We start from the raw sequence: 18,190 nt of genomic DNA on the forward strand, positions 1-18,190 counted from the left end.
GCGGAGGAAGAAGCTAAAGGAGATTGTAAGTCACTCTGAGAATCTGATTCAGAGAGAAGGATGGGGTATAAATCTATGATCTTCTTCTTTTTCTCCTCCTCCTCCTCCCCCTCCCTTCTGAGGCCCAGCTCATGGAACTGAGATTGCAGAAATACATCTTTATTTCTAGCCTGCCCTTCACCATACAGCAAGCTCAGGGTGGATTAAAAACAATGCACATAAAATCAGTAACATAATTAATCAGATCACAATTAAATCAGAACATAATTAAGCATAATACCATCATTAAAACCTATACAAAGCATCAATTAGAACTAACCATTAGATGGCTGCCTGTAACTGGCCCTCATCTCAGAAAGTTCTATATATATGTGACCATAAATAGTAAATACTAAGGCAAGTGGGTGGGCAAGGAAATCAAGGAACAGAGCAGAGGAGGCCAATTCAGATGGACTACTGTTGCCTCAACCATAGGCCTGGTGGAGTATCTCCATTTTATAGGCCCTGCTGAACTACATTAAGTCCTGTAGGGCCCATATCTCTCTAGGAAAAGTGCTCCACCAGGCCAGTGCCAGAGCTAAAAAGACTCTGGCTCTAGTTGAAGCTAAGTAGATCTCTTTGCACACTCAGTTTTCACTCCCTCCTCAAACTTCATATGCCTGTCCACCTGTGTTTTTATTTTTTTTTAAGTGGCATTTAGACATCAGTTGCAAGGGGCAGTGGGTGAAAACACCAACCATTAGCTGAGGAAGAGGCTTAGAGCATGTGAAGTTTTCTCCTACATCCATAGCTTGCATATGCCAAACCAAATAAGTGCAACGAAGTCAGTTTGTTTTAAAACTTTTCTAGGTATAGACATCAAGCAGGCAAGTCTAGGCTTCCCAACCCCGCCCCCCCTGCCCTGGTGGGGGACCCCTGGATTCGCAGCCTCATCCCCCGCTCTCCAAAAATCTGGAAGGGGGGGCGTGGAGGGGGGGAGAACATACGTGTAGGCTTCATGTTGTTGTAGAACTCCTGATCCGTTTGTAAAATGTGTGCCCCTTTAAGGCTGGGCAGGAAACAGGAAACAGGAAGGGCTTCATTGGAAAGGGTCAGTAACAGTTTCCATGGAGAACAGCGCCTCCCTTTCTTTTGCTTTCGTTTTCACAGCAAGCAAAGTTCTGCTGGAAGAAGATCTAGTAAGTATTTGTGTGTGTGAGAGAGGGAGGGGGCAGGGAGGGGGGGATTCCCTGGTTTGGAGGCCCTCCCCCCCTTTAGAAAGGGGGGGAGGGAGATGTCTACTGGGCACTCTATTATTCCCTACGGAGAACGATTCCCATAGGGAATAATAGGGAATTGATCCGTGGGTATTGGGGGCTCTGGGGGGGCTATTTTTTGAGGTAGAGGCACCAAATTTTTAGTATAGCATCTAGTGCCTCTCCCCAAAATACCCCCCAAGTTTCCAAATGATTGGACCAGAGGGTCCAATTCTATGAGCCCCCAAAATGGTGCCCCTATCCTTAATTATTTCCTATGGAAGAAAGGTATTTAAAAAGGTGTGCTGCCCCTTTAAATGTGATGGCCAGAACTCCCTTGGAGTTCAATTATGCTTGTCACACCCTTGTTCCTGGCTCCACCCCCAAAGTCTCTTGGCTCCGCCCCCAAATTCCCCAGATTTTTCTTTAATTGGACTTGGCAAGTCTGTAGTTACCCAGATCCTCCATTTCCTCCTTGAAGATAGGGACAACATTTGCCCGCCTCCAGTCTTCTGGCACCTCACTTGTTCTCTTCTCCCATACATTCTTGTCCAGGGACTAGGGTCACAGGAAGAGGCCCTCTTGACTCCCCAATAAATCAAAGGAGTTCATCTGATGGGTAAACAAGCAAGGGCCTTTTCAGTGGCATGTTTATGGGACAACCTCCTCAGGTTGTTCCATAATCTTGTCTGGACTGGCCCTCTCACTCATTGTCTTTTGGAGGCAGCGGAAGTCAGTTTTAGCTATATCATTTCATTAGCTCTTCTGCCTACCAGCAGTTTTGAATTCTTTTAATTATTTTCATTAGTGTTTTATGTGTTTTATTATTATTTATACTATAAACCATCTTGAATTCCTTTAAGAGAGAAAGACAGCTAATAACTGTTTTAAATAAATACTGTAAGATCTAGGGAACAAGAAACGAAAGTAAAAATGAAAAGAGATTGGAGAACTGTGACTGGATTTAAGGCCATAAGCATTGGTAGATCAAACTCGGTTACTCGGTCTTTCACCAGTCCCGGACTAGCGGGCGGGGGGGAGGAGTGGCATTACTCATACGAGAGGCTTACTCCTTTAGGGCTCTCCCAGCCCCGGAGATCCCGGGCATTGAATGTGCCGGCCTGATGTGGGACGTTGGGGAGGGGTTGGCGATTTGGCTGGTGTACCGACCACCTAACGCACCAGCCGCCGCCTTACCATCCCTGGTGGAGGCCGCGGCGGGCTGGGCGTTGGAGTGCCCAAGGCTACTGGTCTTGGGTGACTTCAATGTTCATGCCGACGACGCGGCCTCCGGCCAGGCGATGTATCTAGTGTCATCCATGGCGACACTAGGACTCTCCCAGGTTGTTACAACGCCCACTCATCAGGCGGGACACATGTTAGACCTGGTCTTCGCGGCGGGAGTACAAGTGAACGATATTGCAATGGAAGCAGTGCCATGGTCGGATCACTTTGCCCTCAAGGCTCGTATGGATATGCCACCCCAAACCCGTTTAGGCGGAGAGCATATTTTGGCTCGCCCGCGGAGCCTGATGGACCCGGAACGGTTCCTGATGGCCCTACGGGATACCTGGCCCACTGGCGATTCCCTGGAGGTTCTGGTTGAGTCCTGGAACGATGGACTCTCCAGGGCTATCGAGGAGATCGCGCCTAGGCGTCCTCTGCGCCCCCGCCTCAAACTGTCTCCCTGGTTCAATCAGGAATTACGGCAATTGAAGCGGGACCTCAGATGACTAGAGAGGCTATGGCAGCGTACTCGAGACGAAGTGACCCGAACATCTTATAGAGAGAGTTTGAAGACCTATGAGATGGCAATCAAATCCGCAAAGAAGACATACTTTGCAGCTAAGATTGCGTCCGCAACTTCGCACCTGGCACAATTGTTTGAGATAATTCGAGATCTGACTACTCTGCCCCAGGGCAGACCAAATTCTAGTGAATTGGAGATAGGCTGTGAGGCTTTTGCGAACTATTTTGCGGACAAGATCGCATCACTCCGCCTCGACCTCCCCGTCAACTTTGAGGCAGTTAACGCAACCGAGGCCCCGAGCATGTCTTCGGATTATATCCTGGATGGTTTCAGCCCCCTCAGCCTGGAGGAAGTCGACAGGATCCTCTCATCTGCCCGCCCAACAACTTGTAAATTGGACCCATGCCCTTCCTGGCTTATTAAATCTTGCCAGGGGGATCTCAGATATCCTATACGGGATATCATAAACAGATCCCTAACGGAAGGGCTTTTTCCAGCGCCACTCAAAGAGGCTGTGGTCCATCCCCTCCTAAAAAAACCATCTCTAGACCCGGCCCAATTGGCACACTATAGGCCGGTCTCAAACCTGCCCTTTTTGGGCAAACTCATTGAGAGGGCAGTAGCGAGGCAGCTACAGACTTTCCTGGAGGACGCTTCCATCCTTGACCCACTTCAGTCCGGCTTTCACCCAGGTCACGGGACGGAGATGGTGTTGGTCGCCCTGGTAGATGACCTTCAACGACATCTGGATCGGGGTGGCTCGGCAGTACTGATGCTGTTGGACCTATCGGCGGCGTTCGATACGGTCGACCATCAGTTGCTGACTTGCCGCCTCGCCGACATGGGGATTCAGGGGCTGGCCTTGCAGTGGCTTTCCTCTTTCCTTGAAGGTCGGGGACAAAGGGTCGCGATTGGGGGGGAACTATCCCGGAGGCGCTCACTTGACTGTGGGATGCTCCAGGGAGCGGTTCTCTCCCCAATGTTATTTAACATCTATATGCGACCTCTTGCCCAGATTGCCCGAAGGTATGGGCTGGGGTGCCACCAGTATGCTGATGACACCCAGCTCTATCTACTTATGGACGGCCGACCAGTCTGCGCCCCAGATAACTTAGATCGGGCATTACAGGCCGTGGCTGAGTGGCTCAGACTGAGTGGACTGACACTGAATCCTGTGAAGACAGAGGTCCTCTGTTTGGGCCATCGGGGGCCAGGGGGGGGGGAATCCCCCTGCCAGCTTTTGGCGGTGTTCCGCTGAGGCCGGCGGACAGGGTCAAAAGCTTGGGGGTGCTACTGGAGCCATCCCTAAATATAGAGGCTCAGATAGCGACCACTGCCAAGTCTGCGTTTTTTCATCTTAGACGGGCAAGGCAGTTGGCCCCCTTCCTGGACCCCGATGACCTAGCAACAGTGATCCATGCTACGGTCACCTCGAGGTTGGATTACTGCAATGCCCTCTACATGGGGCTGCCCCTGTGCCGGACCCGGAAATTGCAGCTGGTGCAGAATGCCGCGGCCTGGCTGTTATTGGGCCTCCCAAGATGGGGGCACATTCGGCCGGGTCTTCGGGCTCTGCACTGGCTTCCAATAATATACCGAGTCCGGCACAAGGTGCTGGTCATTACCTTTAAAGCCTTATATGGCCTGGGACCTGCCTACCTGAGGGACCGTCTCTCCCCACACGTTCCCCAGAGAGTACTGAGGTCTGGGACTTAAAATCTTCTCACCATCCCCGGGCCCAAGGAAGTGCGCCTCAAAACAACTAGAGACAGGGCCTTTTCCACAATGGCCCCTATGTGGTGGAACCAGCTACCGGAAGAGGTGAGGGCCCTGCGGGATCTTACTCAGTTCCGCAGGGCCTGTAAGACGACCCTCTTCCGGTTAGCCTACGCCTGACTGGACAAATGTAGCTTTCTAGATTCCAGATTTTTGTGATTATACTGTATAGTTTTAATGTATAATGTAAAATTTTAAGGTTTTTAGGTTTTAAATGCTTGATTTTAAATGTATTAATTTGTTCCGATTTTATTGTTTTATTGTTTGTTGTAAGCCGCCCTGAGCCACTTGTGGGAAGGGCGGGATATAAGTTACGGAATAAATAAACAAACAAACAAACAAACAAACCAGAAGTCCAACAACCTGTTTAACACAGTGGGCAGCCAGTTTCCTCGAGGGCCAAGGGGCAGGGTATGCATACCAAGGCCTTCCTTCCTATGTGGCTTTGTAGCCAGGCCTGACGCTAGGTGTTCTGCCCCTCCCGGCACACCCCTGCGCCGTGCCCCCCCGAGCTCCCTTTAATTTTTTTTCTCATGCTGCATGATGATGTTACTAGTTCCCGCCGAGCGGGTAAGCAGGAGGCTGGCAGTGCTCCTCTAAGCGCAGTGGGGGGGTGGAGTGTGGCACTGCATTGCGGCGCTGCAAAGAACAGGAGAGGGGGCAGCCTGGGGGTGTCCTTGTGGAGGGGGGTAGCAGGTACATACTCTGCCTGGGGCGCCAAGAGCCCTTGGGCTGTCCCTGCACTGCGACCATGTAGGATAAAGTAATTGTAAAAGTATGATGGGAGTAAGGTGGCAATTATAATTCAATAATTGTTTAAGGTAGATGCTGAGCTGATATAATATAGTACACCACCTGGTGATGCTAAGGGTGTGTGGCATATGCAAATGAGCTATGCAAATGAGTTGTGCTAAAGAGCTCTGGCACCCCTTTTTCTAAGAAATGACCTCGATGACTGCTCTTCTGAACATACTATATCTTTTTCCTCCAATAGTCAGAAGATTATTAGCAAAACCAGATAATCCTAGCTCCATGATGCTAACAAGAACAACAACAACAAAATAATGATAATGCTTTCCACAGCCTCGAAAGTAAAAATGGCTGCTTTGGATAGAAAAAAATAAAACCCAAAGGAAAGGTAACAGTGAGTTTTTGCTTTTCCTTTATTTCCTTCAACATAGATGTAGGCTGTTATCTAGATGTTAAATATACATTGTTAAATATAGGCACATTTAATGTAATAGTGATTTAGGGAATTAGATTCCAAGAAAACTCCATAGGATTTATAACTGTGTGGAGACAGATCAATGACATTACAAAGAATGCAATGAATGTAACGTACTCAAAATCAGAGTCCATCTTTTTGTTTCATCATTAGTTGTTCCTTTGTATTCAGATGAGGCCTCAGTATAATAATGTAGCATTTGGGAAGAAAGATGCAGCCCAGTAAGCCCAAGCTGGAGGCCAAGATAGAGAAGACTTGCACAGCAACCATGTATTTCCCCTTGGTGCTCAGGTAGGTGGGCACAAAGGACACCCAAACAATGCAGAACACCAACATGCTGAAGGTGATCAGCTTGGCTTCATTGAATGCCCCAGGCAGCTTTCTAGCTAGGAAAGCCACAGTGAAGCAGACGGCAGCCAGAAAGCCCATGTAGCCAAGGGCAGCATAAAACATGGCCACAGACCCTTCATTACATTGCAGTACAATTTCTCCAGACTGGGAGTGCATGTCAGAGTCTGGGAAGGGGGGATTGATGCTCAGCCAGAGAATGCAGATGCCCACTTGAATACAGGAACAGGAAAAGACAATGGAGTTGGCCAAGCTCTTCCCCATCCATTTCCTCATCCTGCTCCCAGGCTGTGAGGCCATGAAGGCCACCACCACAGTGACAGTTTTGGCCAACACTGAAGCGATGGCAACAGAGAAGATGATGCTGAAAGCAGTTTGTCGGAGAAGGCAGGTCACCTTCTGGGGCTGACCGATGAAGAGAAAAGAGGAGAGAAACGAAAGCAGAAGGGAGACAAGGAGAACGTAGGACAGATCTCGATTGTTGGCTTTAACAACTGGGGTTTCGGAGTATTTAATGAATATTCCCAAAACAAAACTTGTGATTTGGATGAAGAAAAGAGTAAGGACATTTAGGATGATCCCCAGAGGTTCCTCATAGGACAAGAAGCTGATATGCTTGAGAATACATTGATCTTGGATCTTGCTTGGATATTGATCTTCTGGACACTTCTGACAGTGACTTGCATCTGAAAAGGACGTATTAGCTTCAGTAACACCAAATCTAGTTTACATCCACAAACTAACAATGCATAATAGGGATGGAGGTGGGAAACTTTCATAGTCAGATTGTACTCCTTTGTTGTGGGAATTGCTGGGTTTAATCCTTAGCATCACAAGACAAGTCAATCTCTGATAAGAGTGCAATGAACATCCTCCAACTGTGGACAATGAATGATAGCCAAAGTAGTGAAAGTGCAGGCAAAATGATCCAAAACTCTGACATGGTATAAGGCACCTTGTACATGATGCCTATTGTAGTGGAATTTTATTTACGTATTTATTTGGTTCAATTTCTATCTTGCTTTTCCCATGAATGGGCTCCGGTGGGTTACAACACTAGTTATAAAACAATAAAACCAAACTTTAAAAACCATAGTATTTGTAAACCCAACAATGATGGTGATCAGACTATTTCATCTATTTCCATGGTGTTCTAGTATCAGACAGCTGTAAACAGAGAGGGCTGAATCTCACAAGGGTATCCACATGGTAGATTGAAGACTGTATAGTTGGTGGTAACAGTAGTAACTGGTAATGTGAGCCAAAGGGGACTAGCTGAGGCTGCGATGGAATTATTTTTGCCTCTGCCTCCTCCCTCCAATTAGAACTTTCATATTTGACTTACCTTCCTGAGTAGAAACTGTCCCTTCCACGCATGGAGAACAATCGTAGCAGCAAAGAGGTTCTCCTTCCTTAATCAGCTTAGTGTATCCAGGTGGGCAACTTTCAGTGCACCTAGAATGAGGCAGGGTCTAGGCATAAAGACAAGGAGTACTAAGTGAAATGTGTTAGGGGGGCTTTGTTTTATGTGTCCATGGACTCTATCTATAGAAATAACTCAACATGAACACTAATCCCAAATTGGATTTTATTGCCATGTGAACCAAATCCTCTTTCAGGACATTTCAGACTCACAGCTGCATGAAATGGCTATAGCTTTGCCATACATGCTTCTGCTGCTCAGCTATTTTGTAATGTCTGGGTTTTTAAAATAATATTATTTTAACTCTGTTGTTTTATTGTTGTAAGCCACCCTGAGCCTGCTTGCAGGATAAGCCACCCTGAGCCTGCTTGATCAATGATATAAATAAAAAAAATTAAATTAAACTATGCCAGGGCAAAGGGCAAAAGAAGGATTGGAGTCCATATGTTAGAGCTGGGGGGAAAACAATGGACTCTTCTGCACACCTGTTTTCATGGGCTGTGTATCCTTATTACTTTCTATACATGTTTGCTGTTCAGAAAACTATGATGGAGATTCAGCAATGCAATATTGAATTGACCACTAGAGAGAGAAACATGTGTGCCTAAAAGGAACTCTTATCCACTATCCATTACACCTCAGAGTCTTTGAACCCGAATACCAGGACTCACAGACTAACAGGAAGAAATAATAATAATAATAATAATAAACTTTTATTTATATCCCGCCCTCCCCGCCGAGGCAGGCTCAGGGTGGCTCACAAGACATGGAATGTGCCATGATTATGATAAATATATTATACAATAAAATACAATAAAATACATTTAAATAAATTAATTAAAACCACAACAGTTAAAGGTGCTATAGTACAACACAGTATATATCAGATGGCTAGGTGTCACTTCAGGATTCCCTCTTGTAGGCCATTTGGAAAAGGACAGTTTTACAGGCCCTGCGGAACTGATTATAGTCCCGCAGGGCTCGAACCTCCCCTGGTAGTTAATTCCACCATCAGCTGCTGACCCGCCGCCTCGGAGAGAGAACTGCCCCCTGAGGCACCCCACAATTAAGTAAGCGCCTCTGGGACAGCTCTCCTCCAATCGCCACACTTTGTCCCCGATCCTCAAGGAAGGAGGAAAGCCACTGTAAGGCTAGCCCCCGGATTCCTGCGTTAGCGAGGCGGCGGGTCAGCAGCTGATGGTCGACCATATCGAATGTAGCCAATAGGTCTAACAACAGCAATACTGCCGAGCCGCCTCGATCCAGATGTCGCCGGAGGTCATCCATGAGGGCGACCAACGCTGTCTCCGTCCCATGGCCCAGGTGGAAGCCGGACTGGCATGGATCTAAGGTGGAAGTGTCATCCAAGAAGCCCTGTAACTGCGACGCCACAGCCCTCTCAATGATTTTGCCCAAAAAGGGCAAATTTGAGACCGGCCGATAGTGAGCCAATTCGGCCAGATCAGATGTAGCCTTTTTCAGGAGAGGGCGGACCACTGCCTCCTTCAGGGGCGTTGGAAAAGAGCCCTCCGAAAGAGATCTATTTATGATGTCCCGTATAGAAAACCATCTTGGTGGAGAATAAATAACCTCAAAGCCTTTCACACCCTACTGCCATATACATTTTTCATTCAATATCTGTAGGAAATGGTTTGGGGCAATAGAGAAAAGGATGGAGGAATATCAAGAGCTTATAAGGCCCAGATGGTACATGGTTTCCATTGTCAGATATAGCAGTTCAAGATTCCAGTCAAATTCCTTTCAAAGCTCAGCTTCAAAAGTACCCAGGCCTTCCAAATTCCCCCACCAAACAATATGGCATCCAACACTGACGGTGCATTATAGAGTAACTGTAATAAAGCTAAGAAGGTCTGACAGTGCATGGACTGGAAACTTCCACAAGAGTTGAACTCAATGCCCTCTAAGAGCCAGTTTGGTGTAGTGGTTAATTGTGCAGACTCTTATTTGGGAGAACCAGATTTGATTCTCCACTCCTCCACTAGCAGCTGCTGGAATGGCCTTGGGTCAGCCATAGCCCTCACAGGAGTTGTCCTTGAAAGGGCAGCTGCTGTGAGAGCTCTTTCAACCCCACCCATCTCACAGGGTGTCTGTTGTGGGGAGAGAAGATAAAGGAGATTGTGAGCTGCTCTGAGATTCAGAATGGAGGGCAGGATATAAATCTAATAGCGTTGTTTTTGTTGTTGTTGTCGTCGTCATCATCATCATCCAAATCTAACTCTATATGGTTCTTCTAATGACACTCAGAATTATGACCATAAAGACAAAGGATGCTACAAAAGATTTTCTGTATGGCTTATGCTTAGAGCTCTGAGCTGTGACTATTAGAAAGGGACTACTTCAGGATCTGGATTTGCCCATTTGCCCATACCTGACTATACCCTGGGACCACCATCAACAGTAACTCTTGTTGACTGCCCATCACCTAACTTTTATCCCATCATATTTTTTTCTCATTCTTTGTACTCTGAGACTATAACATGAATTGATAGGAATAACTCTTGACATGGTATTAAGAGTTTTTATAGGACATGAAATGAAATACGTTTTCCCCACCTCATTAAACCATCTGGGCCACACAATGACATCCTGATCAATGATGAACTTTATCTCTGGAGCAGCACATCTCTCCACACTCCCAACTTTCACTCTCACAATAGACTGATTGGGCATTGCCACCCAGTTCACAATATCAAAATCCACTGCCATGTCCCCGTTCTCATCAAAATAAACTCCTTCCATGGAATTATAGTAAGACCGGAAGTTTCTCAAGAAAGGATGAAGCTAGAATGGCATACAAAGCAGCAGTATTTAGAAATATAGGAAGCCCTATAGGTTTTCAGCCTTGTTAATTGTTTATTGGAGTTCCAGTCTTTTGCCTTTGCCAGATTCACAATGTCTTTTTGACACTGACAGTGGATCTGAGGTCCCTTTCTGAGTCCCTTTTTCAGCTTCAGCAATTTGAGACAGACTAACAGTGCATCCTAAGCATAGTTACTATTCCAAGCCTTTTTTTGTAGGAAAAAACCCATCAGGAACTCATTTGTATATTAGGCCACACCCTCTAATGCCAAGCCATTTTGTTGAATAAAGAAGTGGAATGGAGTTTGAAAAGACTTCAGCAGAAATCCTTTGAGGGAGCAAATAAACTGGGAAAGTATTTGGCTTGGCAATTGAAGAAAAAGAGAGAAAATAGAATTATTAACAGAATTGTGGTAGATGGAAGAGAAGTGGTTATTCAAGAGGGAATAAAAAGAGAATTTTTCAAGTACTATGCCAAACTGTTTAAAGATGTTAAAATAAAGAAAGAGAAGATGGATGAATATTTACAAAAGTTAAAAATAGAACCCCTAACTGAAAATATGAGAAAACTTTTGAATGATCCAACTGAAAAGATAGAAATTGAAGCAGCAATCAATGCAATGGAAAATGGAAAAGCTTCTGGGCCAGATGGATATACAGCTAAATATTTTAAAACTTTTAAGGACGAATTAATACCAAAATTGCAGAAGTTGATGAATATAATAAGAATAAAAGGGAAAGTACCAAATACATGGAAAGAAGCTGTTATTTCGTTGATGCCACGAATTTAAAAAATTACAGACCAATTTCGTTATTAAATAATGACTATAAAATATAAAATATTTACAAGAATCTTGGCAGAACGGCTTAAACAACATTTGATAAATTTTATAAAGGAAGATCAAGCAGGGTTTCTTCCCAAAAGACAAATAAGAGACAATATTAGGACTGTTGTAAATATTGTAGAATATTATGAAAAACATCCAGAAAAAGAAGTAGCATTATTCTTTGCAGATGCAGAGAAAGCATTTGACAATTTAAGCTGGGACTTTATGTTCGCGGTAATGGAAAAAATGGAGCTGGGAGAAAGTTTTATAAGAATGATAAAAGCAATATACTCCGAACAAAGGGCAAGGTTGTGTGTTAATGCAGATCTTACAGAAGAAATGAAAATTAGCAAAGGTACTAGACAAGGTTGTCCGCTTTCACCACTGTTGTTTATAATGACTCTTGAAATTTTATTGATGCAAATTCAAGAAGAAAAAGATATACAAGTTTTACGAATAAAAGGATGTACTTACAAATACAGAGCGTTTGCTGATGATATAAGGTTTATAAATGAAAACCCCATACAAGTTACACCTTTGCTGTTAACTAAAATACAAGAATATGGGGAGTTGGCGGGACTCTCTATAAATAGAGAAAAATCTAAAATTCTGTGTAAAAAATTGCAGATGAATAGACAACAAGAATTACAGAGACTAACGGGTTGTGAAGTCACCTCAAAGGTAAAGTATCTAGGGGTGGAGATAACAATGAAAAATATTGATCTGTTTAAAAATAATTATGAGAAGTTATGGCATAAAATGGATGAAGATATGCTAAAATGGAATAAGCTTAATCTGTCATTGCTGGGCAAGATAGCTGCAATTATAATGAATATTCTACCAAGGATAATGTATTTGTTCCAAACTATTCCTATTGTGAAGGATGCCAAACAATTTGATAAATGGCGTAGGAAAATTTCAGAATTTGTGTGGGCTGGGAAGAAGCTAAGGATTAAAATGAAAATTCTGTCAGATGCAAAAGAGAGAGGCGGATTTCAATTACCAGATTTAAAATTATATCATGAAGCAGTTTGCTTAGTGTGGATGAAAGAATGGATAACTCTCTCTCTCGGCTTGGCTTCGCGAACGAAGATTTAAGAAGGGTGCAATAGTCCACGTTTGCAGCAGGCTCGCTGGTGGCTGACAAGACCAATGCGGGACAGGCAGGTCCGGCCACAGTGGCTGCAGGGAAAAGTCTGATTTGGGGTTGGTGCTGTAGCAGTGCGATTCTTCCTCAATCTCCTTTTGTCCTCAAGACCAGCTATGCGCGCGTTCTCAAAGGAAGAGACAGCCTGGTGGATGGTGTGCCTCCATGCTTTGCGATCTGAGGCTAGGTCAGACCACTGGTGATGGTTGATGTGACAGGTGCTAAGGGATTTCTTCAAGGAGTCCTTGTACCTCTTCTTTGGTGCCCCTCTATTTCGATGGCCGGTGGAGAGTTCGCCATACAGGGCAATCTTGGGAAGGCGGTGGTTTTCCATCCTAGAAATATGCCCTGCCCAGCGCAGCTGCGTCTTCAACAGCAGTGCCTCGATGCTGGTAACCTCTGCCCGCTTGAGGACTTCAGTGTTGGAATGGAATGGATAACACTGTTAAACAAAAAACTTCTAGTGTTGGAAGGTCACGGAAATAAATTTGGCTGGCACGCATATTTGTATTATGGAAAAAAGAGGATGGATGGTCTTTTCTCTCACCATTATATAAGAAGCAATTTATTAAATACATGGACAAAATACAAGGAATATGGAGATGAGAGAAGACCTTTATGGATAGTGCCAGCTGAAGTAATAAAGATAACGGCTGAGATTGGTGAAGAAAAGTGGCTATTAATCAAGAACATTAATCAATTGTTAAAAATACAAAGTGGAAAAATAGAACTGAAAACTGCTGAAGAATTGAGTCACAAATAAGATTGGTTTCAAATGCAACAAATAAAGAGCTTGGTAGAGAATGACATTAAAACTGAAGGAATAAGGAAAGAGGAAACAGAAATGGAAAAAGTTCTGCTTGGAGACAATGATAAACTAATTTCAAAAGTATACAAATTACTTTTACAATGGTCTACAGAAGATGAAGTAGTGAAATCTCAAATGATTAAATGGGCAATTAATGTAAATAAAGAAATAAAGATGGAATCTTGGGAATATCTGTGGAAGAACTCTATGAAACTCGCAACATGTCAAAGTATTAAAGAAAATTGTTTTAAGATGATGTATAGATGGTATATAACTCCTAAAAAAATGGCAAAGATGAATAATAAGATGCCAGACAGATGTTGGAAATGTAAAAAGCATGAAGGTTCTTTCTACCATATGTGGTGAACTTGTGAAAGAGCTAAAATGTTTTGGCAGATGATTCAGCAAGAGATTTCTAAGATCTTGGGATATGAGTTTAACAAAGTTGCAGAGACTTTTCTGTTGGGACTACAAATGGAAACATTTCCAAAAGAAGATAGAACTTTAATCTGGTACTTGCTCTCAGCCACTAGGACATTGTATGTGCAGTTGTGGAAGCAAGAAAAAATACCAGAGAAATGGGATTGGATTATAAAAGTTATGACATGGAGTGAAATGGACAAATTAACAAGAATATTAAGAGATTATGATTTGGAAGTTTTTAAGATGGAGTGGAAGAAGTTTAGAAGATACGTAGAAAAAGAGTGGAAAATAAAAGGACACTGGACAATTTTTGATAATGATTAAGTTTTAAAAGAAGAATATAACTTTTGGTTTTTTTAATAGTTAAGGGTACCTTTAATAGTTGTGTTTTTTTTAAGTAAATAACACTGGCGGGGGTCAAATAATGGGGGGAGGGGGGAGGGAAAAGTAAGATATGGGGTAGATAAATTTTTCTTTTTAAGTTGTAAGATATTGATATAGATTTGCTACCATATGTTACTAATAAAAATTGTTTATGCTCAAAGAAACTCTTTTGTTTATAATCATTTGTATATTAGGCCACACCCTCTAATGCCAAGCCAGCCGAATCTGCATTCCTGTGCATTCTTGCTTTTAAAAAAAAAAAGCCCTGTACTCTTCCAACCGCACTGGAATAATGCTGTGTATACTCTATGGTTAAAATCAGACATGGAAGTCTGGCTTTGTATTCCAAAAAGAACTGTGTAAACAGGGACCACTTTTATCAGGCAGGGCTTGGTGTAGTGGTTAAGGACACCAGACTCTAATCTGGAGAACTGGGTTTGATTCCCCACTCCTCCATATTATGCCAGCTGGGTGACCTTGGGCCAGTTACAGTTTTCTCAGAACTCTCAGCCTCACCTGCCTCACAAGGTGCCTCTTGTGGAGAGACAAGGAGAAGATGATTGTAAGCCACCCTGAGACTCCTCTGGGTAGTGAAGAGTGGGGTATAAAACCAACTCTTTTTCTTCTTTCTATGACCCACACACAACTGATTTCATAGCAGCAGGTGGGTAAGCTTGAAACTTTTGTGATTGGCCCCATGCCCTAAGCCATTTTCAGCTCTGCCCCAGCAATTTTGTGATGACAGCTGTTCTCTGTTCTCAAAGTTCTAAAAATTGGCACAGGCCCAACAAGACTGAGGAGCTCTGGATTTAACATATATAATCAAGCATCCCTGAAAATTGAAAACGGGGGTGGGGGTGGGTGGGTTGTAATTAACTAAAGTTTGTTCATACAAAATATCTCAGGCCAAAGGCAACAGAGAGAGGCTGTGGGAGCAAATGCCATTGTAACAAGGTGTCTGTCAGATTCACTGAAACTCTAGCCCCAGCTTTGGACAGGGGAAAGGGGTACATTGCAATTAATTAGTGTTATAAGTATTAAAACATACATCTTATAGATTGTACATTTAAATCTTGTTTTGTTATTGTTCAGACGCACAGTCGAGTCCGACTCTTTGTGACCCCATGGACAAAGTCACGCCAAGCCCTCCTGTCTTCCACCATCCTCCGAAGTCTGCTCAAATTCATGTTTGTTACATCAGTAATGCTGTCCAGCCATCTCATCTTTTGCCCTCCCCTCCTTCTGTTGCCTTTTGTCTTTCCCAGCATCAGGGTCTTCTCCAGTGAGTTCTCCCTTCTCATTTGGTGGCCAAAGTATCTTCGTTCCTCTGAAATTCCAGCTACCCAGATATCCCTGTGTTCTTAGAGAAAATAAATACCTGCCATGGCTGTAGCTTCTGAAGTCCCAGCCAGCCTCCTCTCAGCTTCCCATTAGATTTGGATAAGAAGGCAGCATTTAAGGCATGGGCCACCAGCTGGATAGAGTTGTAAATGCTGTGGCTGTCTTGAGGCAGGATCCTTTCAAGCTCTTCATGGAATGGAGTCTCCAGGTCGTCTTTCTCTCTGCATCTTACCAAATGTTTCACAGACAATGCATGATTTGAAGAGATACAATGAAATGCTGCATATCCAATTTCAATGAGAGTAGTTACAGAAGATTCAAAATTGTCATAGTTGATGTTCTTATTTGCCTGGGTCAAAAAGCAAAAGGACCCATGGATGTGCTGGATATCAAATGCCTTCAGAAAGGACATCAAGCTGATATCATGCAAGATCCCTGTGATCCAAACTTTCCCCACCATGGATTTTTCTCTTTTTTCAGCTAATTTGATCAAAGCCCCAAGTGCAAGCATAGAGTGGGTGTTTCCATAGTAAACAAATACATTGCATTTTCTCTGCATGAGAACTGAATAGTCATGAAAAATGAACCCCTTGACACCTTTGTTGAATTCTGGGATGCTTTCTGTGAAGGCAATGCAAATCTCACTGCCGACAACCAGAGGGGTCAGGGTCCTCAGGAATCGTTCTCCTTGGGCATTGTCTGGAGCCAGGAGACCAATCCACATCCATCTGAAATGCAAGAGCAACTTTACAATCCCCATGAAATATGAATCCTGCTTTGGGACCATCCGATACAAGAAAGGCAACCGAGTCTCTTCTTTGAACCCAGGGTTATCCAAATTATAACTGATCTAGTCAAGAAAGGAAGAGTTTGGTGTTTATTTTTGTATCCAAGACAAAACTCAATGCACTCGTTAAGGTATAAATATTAATACCTTCAGTTATCAAATACCCCATCTTTATGACAGTCAGTCTGAATGTGGATCCTTTCCTCACAGAGGTCATCCTTCTCAGTATGTTCTACGAACAGAGGTGTACATTACAGTCCCTGCAAGCTGGAACTGGAACCAGAGCATTGTTCCTCAGACGTTATGAAGCAAATCCAGGAAGACCACTGCATAGGAGCTAGATCTGATCCATCTGCCTGCTGAGTCCAGCTTTTGCAAAATGACTGGCAAATTTGCCAGTTTTTTAGTTCCACCTATTCTTGTGTTTCTTGATCACATTAAAGTGTGGAATGCTGAAAACAGCTTGTTCTAGGTCTGGACAGTTTTCTCCCCTCTTAAGAATTCTCTTATAATGTTTCTCTTAGGCTGATTCCTCACTAGCCTTGCTGTGGTCTTGTGCTCCTTTTCCCCTCATTACTTCTGCCCAGGACTGTAGCCAGGATATGGGCCTCTAAATTTTTCAAGGGGCACTCAGCAGCCCCACCCCATAGCCTTTCCTCCCACATCCTTCAAATTAAAGCACCGCCTGGAGCCCACCCCACACACAATTTGGGCAATGGGGAAAGGAGGGGAGCTGCAAACGAGAGCGCCACTCAAATAGAGCATGGGGCTGGCAGCAGAAGCAGCCCCCAGCCTCTCTCTGCGAGTTAAAATGCTCCACCTGCTATTTGAGTGGCGGGGAAGGGAGGGCAGCGGGAATGAGAGCTCTTCTCTTTCCTCCCTACCACTCTCGTTGCTGCTGCCCTCCCTTCCCCATCACCCAAACCCTGTGCTGGGTGGGTGGCAGAAGCAGCCCCCAGCCTCCAGTCGGCCAGTTAAAGGGCCTGCCAATCAGCTGATCATCAGGCCCTTTAACTGGCATAAGAACATAAGAGAAGCCATGCTGGATAAGCTGGGTCCGGGCCAGCCTGCGAGGCAGAGGTGGGGGGGGGGTGCTCCCAGGAGGCAGGAAAGGAAGCTCAGCAGTGCCAGCCACCCGGCCGAGAGGACTAGCCTAGGAGGAGTCCCCGGGGGACTGGAGAGCTGCCCAGGCAGGGAGCAGGTGGTGGGCTCAACCCCTCCCAGGTTTGCAAAGCCCCCTCTCCCTGTGTTCCACCCAGCCCAGGGAGTGGAGGAGAGGCAGTGACTGGCTGCGTGATCGCCCGGGAGGGGAAAGAGAGCAAAAAAGTCCGGCTAGCATTTTGGCAGGGGATGCAAAAGTAGGAGCCTGCCTTGTACCGGCAGGGATGAAGAGGGGCCTGGAGGTGCACAGGGGGAAGGGGGTTGACCCCCTCCGCTCCCTGGTCTGGGGCGGCTTAAACACCTCTTCGCTCGCCCTTCATCCAGAGCCACTTTTCTCCCACCCCTCCACACACCCGCTTCTAAGCAGCAGAGGAGCCAACCACCTCCTTCGGGCTCTGGCCGTCAAAAGCCACGCCCGGTGCCCTCCCCATCCTCCAGGCAGCACCTGGCGGAATCTGTGGGCCCAGCGGCCACTGTGTGCCCAAGAGGCAACTGCTGCCACAGGTGGGGGCAGCCCCAATTGAGGCTAGCAGCAGCATAGACCCCAGACGCAAGGGGGCCTGTGCAATTCGGAGCGCTCTGGCCCAAGGCTGAGCCCAGCCAGGCTGATAGGCGCCTCGCAGCAAGTGGGGGGCTCTGACTTGTAAAGCCATGCATGCAGCAGTCCCACGCAGCTGGGCGCTTGGCACTTCCCCACCGGCAGGGGGCAGCCGGCAGAAGCAGTCCCAGCCTTCC

The 18,190-nt window shown here is 45.2% G+C and overlaps 1 protein-coding gene across 1 annotated transcript; it reads right to left on the reverse strand.

Annotated features, from left to right (window-relative positions):
- Window positions 1-6,109: 6,109 nt before the first annotated feature.
- Window positions 6,110-16,231, reverse strand: LOC132571928 (vomeronasal type-2 receptor 26-like). The gene is made up of 4 exons (XM_060238719.1): window positions 15,545-16,231; window positions 10,332-10,559; window positions 7,680-7,806; window positions 6,110-7,020 (listed from the first exon to the last, which is right to left on the reverse strand). Exons 1-4 carry the CDS (start codon window positions 16,229-16,231, stop codon window positions 6,110-6,112), a joined length of 1,953 nt encoding a protein of 650 aa, XP_060094702.1.
- Between the last annotated feature and the right edge of the window lie 1,959 nt (window positions 16,232-18,190).

Source organism: Heteronotia binoei, chromosome 5 (assembly GCF_032191835.1).
Source record: "Heteronotia binoei isolate CCM8104 ecotype False Entrance Well chromosome 5, APGP_CSIRO_Hbin_v1, whole genome shotgun sequence".
Taxonomy (NCBI): Eukaryota; Metazoa; Chordata; class Lepidosauria; order Squamata; family Gekkonidae; genus Heteronotia; species Heteronotia binoei.

Coding starts and splice junctions, on each gene's coding strand:
- LOC132571928 (XM_060238719.1), bottom strand. CDS start 16,231: ATGTGGATTGGTCTCCTGGCTCCAGACAATGCCCAAGGAGAACGATTC. Junction 10,560..15,544: donor AGAAGCTACAGCCATGGCAG/GTATTTATTTTC, acceptor ATGCCATTCTAG/CTTCATCCTTTCTTGAGAAA. Junction 7,021..7,679: donor GACAGTTTCTACTCAGGAAG/GTAAGTCAAATA, acceptor CGTCCTTTTCAG/ATGCAAGTCACTGTCAGAAG.